General features: G+C 35.2%; 1 protein-coding gene across 4 annotated transcripts in view; it reads left to right on the top strand.

The window, feature by feature from the left end:
* Cacna2d1 (calcium voltage-gated channel auxiliary subunit alpha2delta 1) overlaps positions 1–12,279 on the top strand; it is a 536,404-nt gene extending 524,125 nt beyond the window's left edge. For all 4 annotated transcript variants that reach the window (XM_004662314.3, XM_004662312.3, XM_004662313.3 and 1 more), the window contains one exon: positions 8,372–12,279. In XM_004662314.3, coding sequence (XP_004662371.1) covers positions 8,372–8,488 — 117 coding nt within the window. In that variant the 3' untranslated portion in view covers positions 8,489–12,279. The remainder of the gene's footprint in view (positions 1–8,371) is intronic.
* Positions 12,280–13,893: the final 1,614 nt, after the last annotated feature.

Raw genomic sequence — 13,893 nt, 5'->3', positions numbered from 1 at the left:
CTTGAGACTCCCACCCTGAAACCAGTAAATTCATTAAATTTGCATTCAGCATCAGTCAATCTCTCAGGGCAGGATGTAGCCAGCTCCTTTGACAACTTAAAAATTCCAGCCCCATTCCTGATGGAATCCTTGTTATTCTCTGAAACTCTTAAGTCAAACTTCTACTGTCTACATTTCTCTGAGTATTCTTGTCTTCCAAGTTCCGACAAGAATGTTACATTAAGCTGTTTCCAGTATTCAAGAGCTCACAGTTCCAAAATCTTCCACATTTTTTTCCATAAAACAGTTGCAACGACTTATGAAGCACATAGTCATGTATTCCATTCTCAGTACTGTTTTATGTATTTCTCTCTCAGAATACTAAAAATGAAGCAACTTAAGGAAGAAAGCATTATTTTGGCTTATATTGGACTTATAAGTCATCATAGTAAGGAAGGTATTGTCACAGGAACTTGAGGCAGCTGCTCACATTCAAACCACAGTGAGGAAGTATGGAGTGATGAATTCTGGTCCAGCGCTCGCTCGATCTCTCTCTCTCTCTCTCTCTCTCTCTCTCTCTTTATTTTTCAAGGTAGTCTCACTCTGGCCCAGGCTGAACTGGTATTTGCTATGTATTTTCAGGGTGGCCTTGAACTCACAGCAATCCTCCCTCTGCCTCCCAAATACTGGAATTAAAGGTGTGCACCACCACACTTGCAGCTCTCTCTTTTTTATACATTTGTGGACACTAGCATATGTAATGTGGTCACCTATAGTTAAGGTGCATCCCACTTCAGTTAACCTAATCAAGATAAACCCTAACAACATGCCCAAAAGCTAGTATCCTAGATGACTCTAGGTCTTGTCAAGTTTCCAATAAATATAAACCATCACAACAGTATTCTGACTTACTGGATGTATAAGAAGCTTTTTACTTCTATAATTATTTTAATTATTAAGAAATTTTATTATGAAATATAACTGTAATATAAATAGTACTATTTAATTATTTGTACTTTTTTATTGGTTTTTCAAGTTAGGGTCTTGCTCTAGCACAGACTGACCTGGAATTCACTATGTAGTCTCAGGGTGACCTTCTTGTACCTCTGCCTCCTGAGTGTTAGGATTAAAAGTGTATGCCATCATGCCTGGCTTGTTTGTATTTCTTTCAATATAATGTCCACAAAGTCCTGGTTTTCAACGTGTCTTTGCATTCACTGGTTTTCACACACCAAAGAGCATTAGAACACAGCCTAATCATCTTATGAAAGGATATTTTTAAAGCTTGTAAGAATATCTAATTAATGTATATTATTATTTACTTAAAAAATGTATACCTACTCAGATATATGTAGTTATATCAGTTTCAAAAATGGCAAGGCAGGGCTGGAGAGATGGCTTAGTGGTTAAGTGCTCGCCTGTGAAGCCTAAGGACCCCGGTTCGAGGCTCGGTTCCCCAGGTCCCACGTTAGCCAGATGCACAAGGGGGCGCACGCGTCTGGAGTTCGTTTGCAGAGGCTGGAAGCCCTGGCGCGCCCATTCTCTCTCTCTCTCCCTCTATCTGTCTTTCTCTCTGTCTCTGTCACTCTCAAATAAATAAATAATTAAAAAATTTAAAAAAAAAATTTAAAATAAAATGGCAAGGCAGTTTCAGAGGCACATATTATACAACCAGATATATGAATTAAAACATTGAACATCATGTTAATATTAAAGTAAATAATGTGAATAGGGCTAAAAATGGAAGATATAGTACTCAGTAAATCTTTATAAGAAATATTGGTCATTCCCTCTGACAGGAAGACTGATTCAAAATTACAACATTTGTTTTCTTATGTCTTATCAAGTAAAACATTGTTAACATCAGAATATGACTCTTGTTTTTCTTTCTACTATAACTTTCATCTTCTATGTACTTGAGAAGCTTTCTCTCATCACATAATTCCCCAAAGAAAGTTGTGTGTGGCTCTCAAGTAGTGTCACTCATCAAGGAGGCTTTACTCAACAACGACTTGCCACCAGCATCCAACCATACAAACAGATTAATATATGCTTGGAAGCAGCATTAAAGACAAAATCTCTAAAAACCTGAGTATATCAAACATGTTGGGTTGTGTGTGAAAGTGCAGTGCTTCTCTGGCCGTGGAGTATTTGATAATGCTTATTTGTATTGACTGTGATTCTGCTCTGGATGAAGGCTCACTTTAACTGTTAATTGCCAGCAAATTGCATGATATCTCATCTTGTATGTCTTCTTTTCTGTGTTTTCTTTCCTTTCCCTGCACTTGCTATTTTGCCCATTATTATTAGGATCAACTTGTGTGCACAACGAGTCATGCCTATGCCGTGATGCCAGGCCCTATCTTCACGTTACTGCAACTTTGCATGTTGTGTGGATGGTCAGTTGATTTTTCTAATTTGTCTTTCATTTTAAGTTGGGCTTAAATTTTTAGAAAATAACCCATGTCGCTAAACCTATGACCACTAATGTCCTGAAAAATATTAAACTTCCAATACCAATATCACTTTGTAAATTGCTGATTTCAAATGGCGTGTCCATTTGATTGGTCTCCAGGTATTCATTGATTAGGAAAACACTAGATGGAAAAGTTGTCACTACTAAGATAGACAGAGGTCATGCAATGGGGAAGTAAGGGGCATAGAGTCTCAGAAAAATAGCCAAATTTGTATGAGATAACAAAATAATTGTTTTTATAACAGAACATTTTAAGTAAAGGTAAGCTAGCCAGTTTTGTTTATTAAAACATTATTGCCAGAATTTCTGATTCCATTCCACATGCATATTCTTAAAACTGGTATTTTAACTGTTTAGTTACAATATCACTCCAGTACTTTACAAGAGTATGTAATAAACTACTTAAGAAAGTGTAATAGGGCTGGAGAAATGGCTCACAGTTAAGTCACTTGCTTACAAAGCCTAACCACCATGGTTCAATCCCCCAGTGCCCACATAAAGCCTAATGGCAAAGAGGTGCATGAAGCTGGAGTGTGTTTGCAGCAGTATAGGCCCTCATCTTCTCTCCATCTCTCTCCACTTGCAAATAAATAAACAAATAAAATATTTTAAGGGGATGGAGGGATTGCTCAGTGGTTAATGCATCTGTCTGCAAAATCCAATGACACAAAATAGAGTCCTCAGTACCTATGTACACCCAGATGCACAAAGTGGTACATGTGTCTGGAGTTCATTTGCAATGGTGGGAGGCCCTGACACACCCATTCCGTGTATCTCTCTGTCTCTCTCTGGTTGCAAATAAGTATATTAAATTAAAACATGTGTGTGTGTGTGTGTGTGTGTGTGTGTATGTGTGTATGTGTGTGAATATATATATATATATATATATATATATATTAGAATAGAATTGGATGCTTCTAGAATTATCCCTATTTGGGAATCATAATAGAGATGAGCAAACTAGAGCACAAGAGTACCAACATGCTATGTACTGCATATGAAAATGAACATAAAAATTCACTGTATTTTCACCTTTGATTGCAAAGTGTACTTTCCTCAGCCATAGAAATTTAGATAGGGTTTACAGGTTAACAAAGAGACATAAAAATGTTAAGTATTGGTTTTTATTCTCTTAGCTGCTACTGTTGAGTAAAAGTGTTCCATAAAACAAAATGTCACAAAATAAATGTCCTTAAAAGTATAAAATATTTTTATCAATAAGATGGACAAAAACATTGGTAAAGTAATAAAGCATTCATTAAAGTAAGGGTATTAGTGAATTATATTTTGTCCTTTCATGCATCAGTAATACTAAGAGGAACTGCCCAAGTTTTACATAGATTTTCTCCGGCTACCAATACGATAACTTTAACTTCATTTATTCTCAAATTTTTACAATGAATTACTTTTATCTATCTAAATTTTATATCCAAGAAAGGTAAAAAAAAAATTGAGATCACTTTGCTCAAATTTAGTGCTTATCTAACAGATATCTGAGTTATCTTTGTTCTTCTGAGATACCTGCCAGCAAGACACAGTGCTGGTACCACAGTGATGCACCACGTGTATGTAGCAATCAAGTAAGCATATGTTGTCTGGACGCACACTAGTAAGATTCTCCTGCTAAAATAGGGCCTCTATCTGCTGCCAAGGGGCTCCAAATGCATGTGCCACATTGTGCATCTGGATTTACATGGGTACTGGGGAATTGGACCCAGGCCATTAGGCTTTGCAATCATTCACCTTAACCACTGAACTATCTCTCCAGTCCCCTAAAAGTCTCTAAATAAAATATAATTTTTAATTTTCTGAGGGTGGCTTTAGATTTACCTAACATCTTTTAAATGTATTAGTTGATGTATTTATTCTTAAAATTAAAAAATTTAAATTTATTTTAAAAATAAAATTAAAAAAATTAAATTTATTTAAAAAATACTGTGTTCTTGGGCTGGAGAGATGGCTAAGCGGTTAAGACACTTGCCTGCAAAGACAAAAGACCCAGGTTCAATTTCCCAGGATCCATGTAAGCCAATTGCACAAGGGGACACATGCATCTGGAGTTCATTTGCAGGGCTAGAGGTCCTGGCATCCATATTCATTCTTTCTCTCTCTCTCATAAAAAAATAAAATATATTAAAAATGTGTTCTTTATACAATTAATTGTGTCAGGTTCTGCTTGGGGTAAAAAAGGGATTACCAATACTTATTTAGTAGATGTAGATTGAAGAAATTTTAACCAATTGTAAGTCTTGGGAAAAAAATCATATGAATACAACCATATGAATAAGGCAACAACTTAGATTTTTCTTTCCTTTATTGAATTATAGAAAAGAAAAGGAATACCATTCTCAGGTGATGTCTATTTTAATAATCTTTTTGAGGGAAATCACCTAGGAAGCATTCTAGTAAAGTAGTCTATTGCATTTCAACACCCCCCCCCCACCATTGGCAATAACATATTTTTTTAAATGGTAAACTAAAATATCAGTGTGTTATTTTTCTGCTTAATTAGTATTCAAAAAGATCAGGGTGATCAGTGTGGGCATAATGTCACGGAGACTTCAGTCTCAATAAGTCGGAGAGGATGCTGAGGTTTTGTCCACATTCTGTCCATTTGGCATTTAGGATGTTTTGAAAGTGTATCTAATAATTTCCTGTCATAGCAAAATTCTGTCCCTACTGTGGCTGCACAGTGAGTATAAAGCACATGAGGAAACATGATCAGGAAATTGGAGGATGATTTTGCAGTATGAATCAATACACAGCCTACAGGTACTCCAAATAATGTGGAAGCTTTGATAAGTGACCACTTTCCCACTGAAAGAGAAATATGTCATCACCACACAAAGGAAACAGAGGGTGGGATGAGAAATATATGAAAATATAAACAAAAGAGATCCAGAGAATGCTTTTTGTTTTCACAATAGACTTCTAGAATATAAAGATGTGTTTTGCAGTTATAGAATTTCCTTGACAAGAAATATCCTTCATACATAAAAGATCTGTAACTATATGAGAACATTTTCCATTTCATCTAACTAATGTTTAACCAGAATGGAGGATGGGGAGGGGTATTCCAAGTTAAGCAATATTTAGGCCCTGAATTTGATGTTTTGTTTGGTGTTTCTAATGAGTCAGTGTGTGCTGCCTGGTGGATAATCTACAATGTGTTCCTCAGTGTGTATCATACACCACTCCACTATGTGTGAGGCATTGGGAACTTGGGGATAAATCTACACGATAAAATTACTGTGTAAACTGAGATTCGAACATAACTGGCTACCCTACCCAGAGAGAACAATATCTGAATAAAGAGAAGAGCAAGTGCCAAGACCTGAGAAAGCAGTCACCGCAGCCTGTTGCAAGGAAGGACAGGGGCAGAGTCAGGGGAGGGGAAGTGGAGGAATGAATTGAGAGAAGGGGGAGAGGCCGTGACAGCACTGCACCACATCATGTAAGACTTTGTGGGTCTTTGAGCAGAATTTGGATTTTGTTTGAAAAATGATGACAAGTTTGAACAAGAGAAAGTCATGATGACAAATTTCAGACAGGATGAGAACATACTTGGTTTATAATTTAAGACTGCTGGAGAAGAGGTTTGAAGAGGAGTGAGGCAGCCTTTGCAGAAGTACAGTTGAGAAGTGAGAGAGGTGAGACTGAAATGGTCAGAGGTAGTGGTTTAGAGACTATCATTAAGAAAACACATAGGGGGCTGAGGAAATTGCTCAGTAGTTAGTCTGGAATCCAGGGTTTGGTTCTCCAGTACCCATGTAAAGCCAGGAGGCCTTGGTATGTCTATGTTTGCCTTTCTCTATCTATCTTTCTTTGAAAATAAATAAATAAAGTTTCTCTTTTAAAAAGATAATATTTTTATGTATTAGATTTGAGGAAAAGAGGCATCTCAGATGACTGGCAAGTTGGCTGATCCAGTACTCTAGAAATGCCATTGACAGATGCTAGAAGGCATTAGTACGATTGGGCTACTACATCACCATGATACAGACAAGGAGAGGATTAGCAATGTAAGATTCTGAAAAGAATTGAGTGGATGCTATAAAAGTATGAGTTATTAGCAAGTGGAGGAATTTTTAAAGGCATGTGACTGAAGTAGGTCAGCGAGAAACAGGTTACATACGGAAGGAGGGGTAGAGGGAACTAACCTTTAGCAAAGCTTAACATTTTTAGAACAGGAAGGGAAAAGGTCAAGCCCAGGACAGTAGAACCAATCCCAAACAAGCTCCAAGGAATACTGTAAGATTGTGTTAGCCAGACACATAGGAGAAAACGTTGCAAACATGAAATATTATCTACCATTAAGGGCACTTGGTCAGTAAAATGACAGGATTAAGAACTGATCATTTTATGTCTACATTCACAGGGTAGCATTTTCATGTTAGAGTTTCCCTTCCTAGACTCCTTTCACGGAATCAGCTTTGTCTTCAATCATAAACAAACAACCTTACTGCCTCAAAAACAATTCAAAAAGAAATAGCATTAATTTACTAAGTGGCAGGTACTGTATTATCCTCTAGAAAACAAACAAACAAACAAAAAGCAACAGTTCTTAACTCTGAGAACTTGGAGTCAATAAAATTATCCTGTAAAGAACACTTGCATTCATATATTAAGGTATATAAGCTATTAAAAAAAATTAACAGCTTGTTTAAGTTACATAAGTCCATGGAATTTAGTGTAATAAAAATTGAGTTGTGCAAATCATCACCATTCTCAGTTTCAGAACATTTTCACTGCTTGAAAGAAACCCCATTTGTACAATTTTCTAAACTCCCATTACTAATCCAATTTTATCTATAAATTTACCTATGCCCAATATTTTATATGAGTACTTTGTAAAATACAGTCTTTTGGGATTGGCTTTTTTTCTAAGGTTCCATTTTTACTATAAATTAGTATGTAACCAGATTTTATGCATATAGCCTATTTTGATTTATGGAAGATGAGCCTTGGTTTAGTGAAATCTTTAAAAAAGTTCTTATTAGTAGGGATAAATTGATTTTGTTAAATAAAATTCACTACATTAGAAGCTGGGCATGGTGGTGCACACCTTTAATCCCAGCACTCGGGAGGCAGAGGTAGGAGAATGGCTGTGTGTTCGAGGCCACCCTGAGACTACAGAGTGAATTCTAGGTCAGACTGGGCTAGAGTGAGGCCCTACCTCAAAAAACAAAACTAAACAAAAATTCACTGCATTATAAAGCATTAAAGATTGTAGAAAAGGCAAAATAGGATATGTGGAAATAAAAATTAAATAGTAATTTATATTATTAGGAAACCATTTAAGCAGCTGTTACACTGTGGTGAGTACAGGTAGAAGTTTTCATTGCACTACTAGTATGTCACAATTGTGTAAATGAGACAGGCTTCACTTTCCAGCTTAGTTCTGAATTTGGAAACTCTTTTCAGAATGCCCTTCCATTGCTTGGGATTAAAATATGTTATTTGGTCCAAGTGTTGTATGTGTCTTGTACATTCATCTTAGGCATAAGGAATATAGGAAGTGGATTTTTATTTATTAAATATGTTTATTTCTCATTTTGTAATACAAACTCTAAAATTATAATTCTGGAGAATTGTGAAACTTTATAAAATTTTATTTTTATATTATATGTGTCAACATGTAGAATTTTAATTACCACAACAGTATTTTTTATTTAATAATCAAAACATTATTCATCATTGATTTTCTTTTACAATTATCAGGATTCACAAGTGAAAATTTAAAGCATTTGTTAAGCAAGGATAGTAAACTTGCTTTAATGAAAATTTTCTAACTAATAAAGTCTAAGTGTTAGATATTTTAAAAGGTAAGTGCAGAAGTGGACTGGATTAGTCTTAAAGTGTTTTTTTTTTTTTTTTACATGCATTTCAAACTTTATTTATTTTTGTTCCTAACAGGAGGATTATACCGACTGTGGTGGTGTTTCCGGATTAAACCCCTCCCTGTGGTCTATCATTGGGCTCCAGTTTACCCTTCTTTGGCTGGTGTCTGGCACCAGGCACTCCCTATTGTGACCTTCTTACCCCACATCTGCAACTAAACTCCAGACTCTGCCAAAATATGAGCCCTCCTTAGTCATGTGACAATAGGGTCAACTATGGAATATACATTCAGAACATAAGCTAAGCCTCTACCATGGCAGAACTCTAAAGCCTAAGACACAGATTCATAAACCACCCATGGGCTGCATGTCAGGGCATCAGAACATGAAACTTGTGTGAATGCTGCATCATCTGTGTATGACCATCAAAGCAAAACTTGTGTGTGCTTTGTGGAGGATCAGGAGCTTGCTGTGTTATTGTGATGAGGACATGGGAAAGGGCTCCACTATACAATTGATTATGGATCATAAGAAGTGTCTTGATATTGACCTGGAATTTCAACTTGCTGCAATTTTACCAAGAAAATGTCTATTTAGAAGAGGGAGAGTTATTTTTGCCTTCACCTAATTTCTGTTCAAAGGGAATTCTTGCTTTCAGTACTTAGGAGAGAAAAGAATGAACATTGTTGAAATTTAACTAATGGCTTATTTTCTACCAAAAATGCCATAAATTAAATGCCTTATAAAGAATGATTTGTCTGCCAAAAATAAAACATAATTGATGACCAACTAATTTTAGTAGGATAGGAATCAATGATTTCAAAATAACAATGAAATTCTTAAACTAAAGGTGCTTGAGAGTGAAATTTGGATTTGTGATATAATTCTTCATTAATGTAAGCCCTTAAATGCTTGATGTAATGTTCTTGTGTTCACAGTACCTTTATATAGTGCTAGTATGATATTTAAAAATGCTCTAAGAAAAGCTTGTGGGGGAGGGGCAGTGTTTTCTTGTGATTCATGATCTTGGGTTATCAAGGGTATTTTAAATAGCATGATGCTGCTGCTTGCTTATCTTTTTGGTTTGTTTTTCTCTTATTGTAGAGTATAGTCCGTTGACAAGTTAACTGAGTGGCATTCTTCTCATGTAAGAATCTGAACCTTGCAGTGTGAATGCACCTAAGTCATCTTGCAAAATGTTGTTAAACTACTCTGAATATACTGTGCAATATAAATGCTGAATGGTTGGGTTACATAAATGACAAAATGAGAATTATTGGATTTTATACAGGTTTGTGCTTTTGCCTGAAGACCTATGTACAGATATTTTAAGTACCTAAATCAGATTTAACACATTTATTTTTTGAAAACTACATGTATGTTCTCAATGAAGATTCATGTTGGGTTTCCTCTGTGTTCATTTCAAAAAAAAAAAAAAAACTTGTTGCTGTGTGGCTTCTGCCTCTCCATTTTGGTATGGTTGACCAAAATGTACATGTGATTTCATGAGGGTTTTACAATATCCTGAACAAATAGGAAACCTTGAATCTATTGAGTAGGCACATGAACACTTGATTGTGAATACTAAAATTTGTTTTTATACAGCCTCAGTAGTGAAAATCATTAATGTATTAAATCATATATTTCATTATAGATTAATATTATAGCAAAATGTTATTTATGCTTCTTAATTATTTTCAAGAATAAGCAGTATTTGTAGAAATGGTAAAAATAATGAGCATGTCCTGAAGAATAATTTTGCTGTAGGCAGAAAGTATGCAGATTTTTTAATGGTAATTTTTTTTTCTTTTCTCAAACATGCCAAGTATTGGTGTGTCTATGCTGGAAATTTTCATAGATATCATCTTACAATCAAAGTTATTTACCTTCTCTGGCAAGCTTTACCATGCTCATATCAAGGATGTAGCTGATTCTTTAGCAGACATTTGTTTTCTTTGTAGCTTTGCATACATTCATAATACGTCCCTACCACCAAAATATCTTAAATAACACTTGGGTATCATTACTTATTTTTTTCTTAGTTAGAAATACAAGGGGAGGGGAAAATGGAATCATTCTGTCAACTGATGTTAGTTCCCATTTCTAAAGCAATGTCATTTTGTAGTCTGTTCCTAACTGGTATTATCATTTTCAAAAACACCAAAGTTATTTATAAATAGTGGCAATGTGTTTGAATCATGGGGTTTGTTAATTAAATACTCAAAACTTATTGTTACCTTTTGCTAGATTATTTTAAGTCATGAACAAGTGGGGAAGATGTCAAACTATAAAATTGCTAGTTTGTGTAGATATGTGATGTTCTCTTAAACACTGAATTGCTTCCAGCACACAGAAAACTACCTTAAATTATGTTTAAAGTGTGTTGCATAAATTTTTATGGCTAATGTCTCTTCCATTGTGCATGTTCATCAACTACATTATTGTTCTGTTCATCACAGTTAAACTTGGCATCTCTTGGCAGGGCCCTACTTGATTATAATTATATATCAGGACAATCACATAAGTAGTAACAAATTGGGTAAGCATATGCTCTCTGACTAAATATTGCTTTCATAACAAATACTAATGTTCATGCTTTTAGCATATTTTATTTTGAAACACACTAACACTCTTAACATCAAATTGTTATATTAAAATTACTATTTTTCTGTGAATTTTGCTAAGAAGAACTTAAAGTATAGTCTGTTATTTACTTCCAAGGACTGAATGGTACAACAGATCAATTTTGAAACAGCTTTAGTCTGCATTTAACTTTTTAATTGTTGCTATAGTCATGTAACCAGATGTACTTTGTTACATAAACAAAGTCAAAATAACTCTTGTAATTAGTGGTGAGTCGCAGGAAAAAAAATCAGCATACATGGCTTTATCTTAACTTCATTTGAACAACCAGCATTACTGCCAAACCCCAATCGTGGTCCATATTTGTGACAAGTTTTTAACATGACATTGTTAGCAAGTTTGATTGAAGAGATTTTTTAGGTCCTAGGCCTATAAGATTTTAGTATTATCTCTTTTCATGTTTCTAATGCTTGAAGCATTATTGCTTACCTGAAAAAAAAAATACAGTGTTGTTGCCATTTGTAAGTTTTCCTATACGTAATATTCCTTTTATGAATTTTAAAACTAGCCTTATGAGGTTCAAATAGGCAGTATCTCTTTTAAGTGACCTTTGCAACCAAAGTGTTACTTGCTTATTTGATACTCACTTGTATTTTACATCTCATTTCAATACTTGTCATGTCTTTACCAAAGCTTAAATTCTGTCTTAATTTAAAAGTCTTCAGCTATTCCATTGATGCTGTTAATGGATATAATGAAATATTGAAAGGTACAAAGTCCAACCTCATGAGGCAAAATGGATTTTGTGACTTTTTCATTTGCTCCAAATTCTAAATATGTTATCACTGTCTAGAACTTGTTTCTCATAACCAAATGTTGATACTGTTAATATTTCTTGTATATTTCTATAAAGAGCAGACCACTAAAACTAAAGTATCAAGTGTGGAAAACCTTCACAATTTTGAAGAATTTACCCTTGCTAATAGGTTCATTTACCTTATTTCTGACTCATATAAAAGAAATCTCAAAATTCCACTGAGACTCATGGGATACTGTCTTGTATAGATGCCAACTGTGTTTACAAGGTGACCTAGCAGAGCTGTCCTCTTGTTGTGCCATGCAACTGTTGAATTATGCTTTTAGGGAAACTAATTCAATGCTCCATGTGCATCCAAGCTAAAGGCCAAGTAGCTTTGGTGAACAATAGATCTCCCCCCCCCCCCCACACACACTTTATTATTTTCTCTTGTCACTTTTGTGGAAATTAACTAGCCTGATGAAAACATTTTGTAAAAATTTGTATAGTAATGTTATAAAAATATTTATAATCCCAGAAAGATGTTGTGTTAAATCTTGTGCAAAAACAGTATATTCAGAATAAAAGTTTATCATTTAAAGCTATCATGCTGTTTGTATTATTTGCTGTAGTATTTTTTCTTCTTTTTTCCTCCTAGAGACAGGTTCTCATGTGTCTCAGGCTGGCCTCAAACTCCTGTGTAGCTGAGGATGACCTGTAATATCTCATCCTCCTTCTTCTACTTCCCAAATGCTAATATTACAGCTTATGACAACAAACTCTTTGTATATGGTGCTAGGGATCAAACCCCGGGCTTCATGGATGCCAAGCAAACATTTTTCTATCTGAGCTACATTCCCAGTCTAGATAAGTTAGTTTCTTAAGATCTAGTTGAGTGTTGGAGAGATCACTACATGGTTAAGGTGCTTGCCTGTGAAACCTAAGGATGATTTTATCCAAGTTCAATACTGTCTGTGCTTAGCATTCTCAAACTCTCATCAGAATAGTCCACAAAACTTGACTTGCCACTCCAGAAGGCATCTTTAATTGCAAGCACCACATCCATGCCCATTGCTCCAAAACAAAAATTCCAAAAGACCCAAATCCACATGGTCATAATCATCTCACCCTACATTCTGGTACCAATTTCTGTGGTAGACAGTTTCAGGTTTGCTGCAGTGATGAACTTCAAGACCAGGCACAGATATGGAGAAAGAGATACTTTTTTGAAACTTAAAGATCCAGGAGAAGTTCCATAATAGTAGAAAAATTTGGCCACATCTTAAAGGAGCAGGCAGAGAGAGAGGGAGAGAAAGAGAGCAATCACAAGCTAACAGCCACATAGCACACTTCAGGAACTCCAGGTGGAACTAGGCACTTTGAATACCTTTAGATTTAAATTTTGAATCCACCACCACACCTTAAGATCCACCCATTGACACCTCCTCCAGGTAGATGGCTGTAGATCCAAACTACAAATAATAAAACACTTAATATATTGAGGGCTATCTATTGAAACTACAACAATTTATAACTTCTAGTAGATGGCCTATGTTTTTTTTTTCTGGTAAGTTCAATGTGGCATTACACAAATATCTTTAATCCATTTGGAAATGATCTTTGTGCAGTACTATGTTATCACCGAGATACTGCACATTGATGCTCAATAGCTAGAAAATGGAATCACCCTAAATGTCTATCACCAATGACTGAATAATGAAAATGTGTTGCATATGCGCAAACCACAAGAGGGGTGAAAGAAGTAATGAAGAGATAGGAAAGGAAAAAGTAAATCTAGTATTCAAGATGAAACAAGGCTAAATTGAGTGGATGGTGTAAAGGAAGAGAAGGAAAAGAAAAAGGGTAAGAGAAGATTTTATGGAACACCAAAATGGAACCTAAATCTTTATAAATTAATTTAATTTTTCTGTGGACAGAATCAGCTATATTGCATTGATATGAGCATATATGTCACTCTCTCCAATCAGAGAAAAGTAGCATAAGCTCAGTGTCTCATACCCTGCTCCTGGGATAGGAAGAACTTAAGGCCATAGTGACTGACATAGATGTCATGTGGAGCCCTCTGATCTTTGTCATTGTCCCTAATGGTGATCATGGCTGTCTTCTATTACACAGAACTATTAAATCACTGTACTTAGGTGGTTAAAATCTCAGGAGCTATCTTAATCTCAAATAAAGTCACAAATTGAAATAGAGGA

The sequence above is a fragment of the Jaculus jaculus genome, chromosome 10, assembly GCF_020740685.1.
Source record: "Jaculus jaculus isolate mJacJac1 chromosome 10, mJacJac1.mat.Y.cur, whole genome shotgun sequence".
NCBI lineage: Eukaryota > Metazoa > Chordata > Mammalia > Rodentia > Dipodidae > Jaculus > Jaculus jaculus.
The sequence above is the reverse complement of the archived record's forward strand: the minus strand, read 5'-3'. Positions and strand labels throughout refer to the sequence as shown.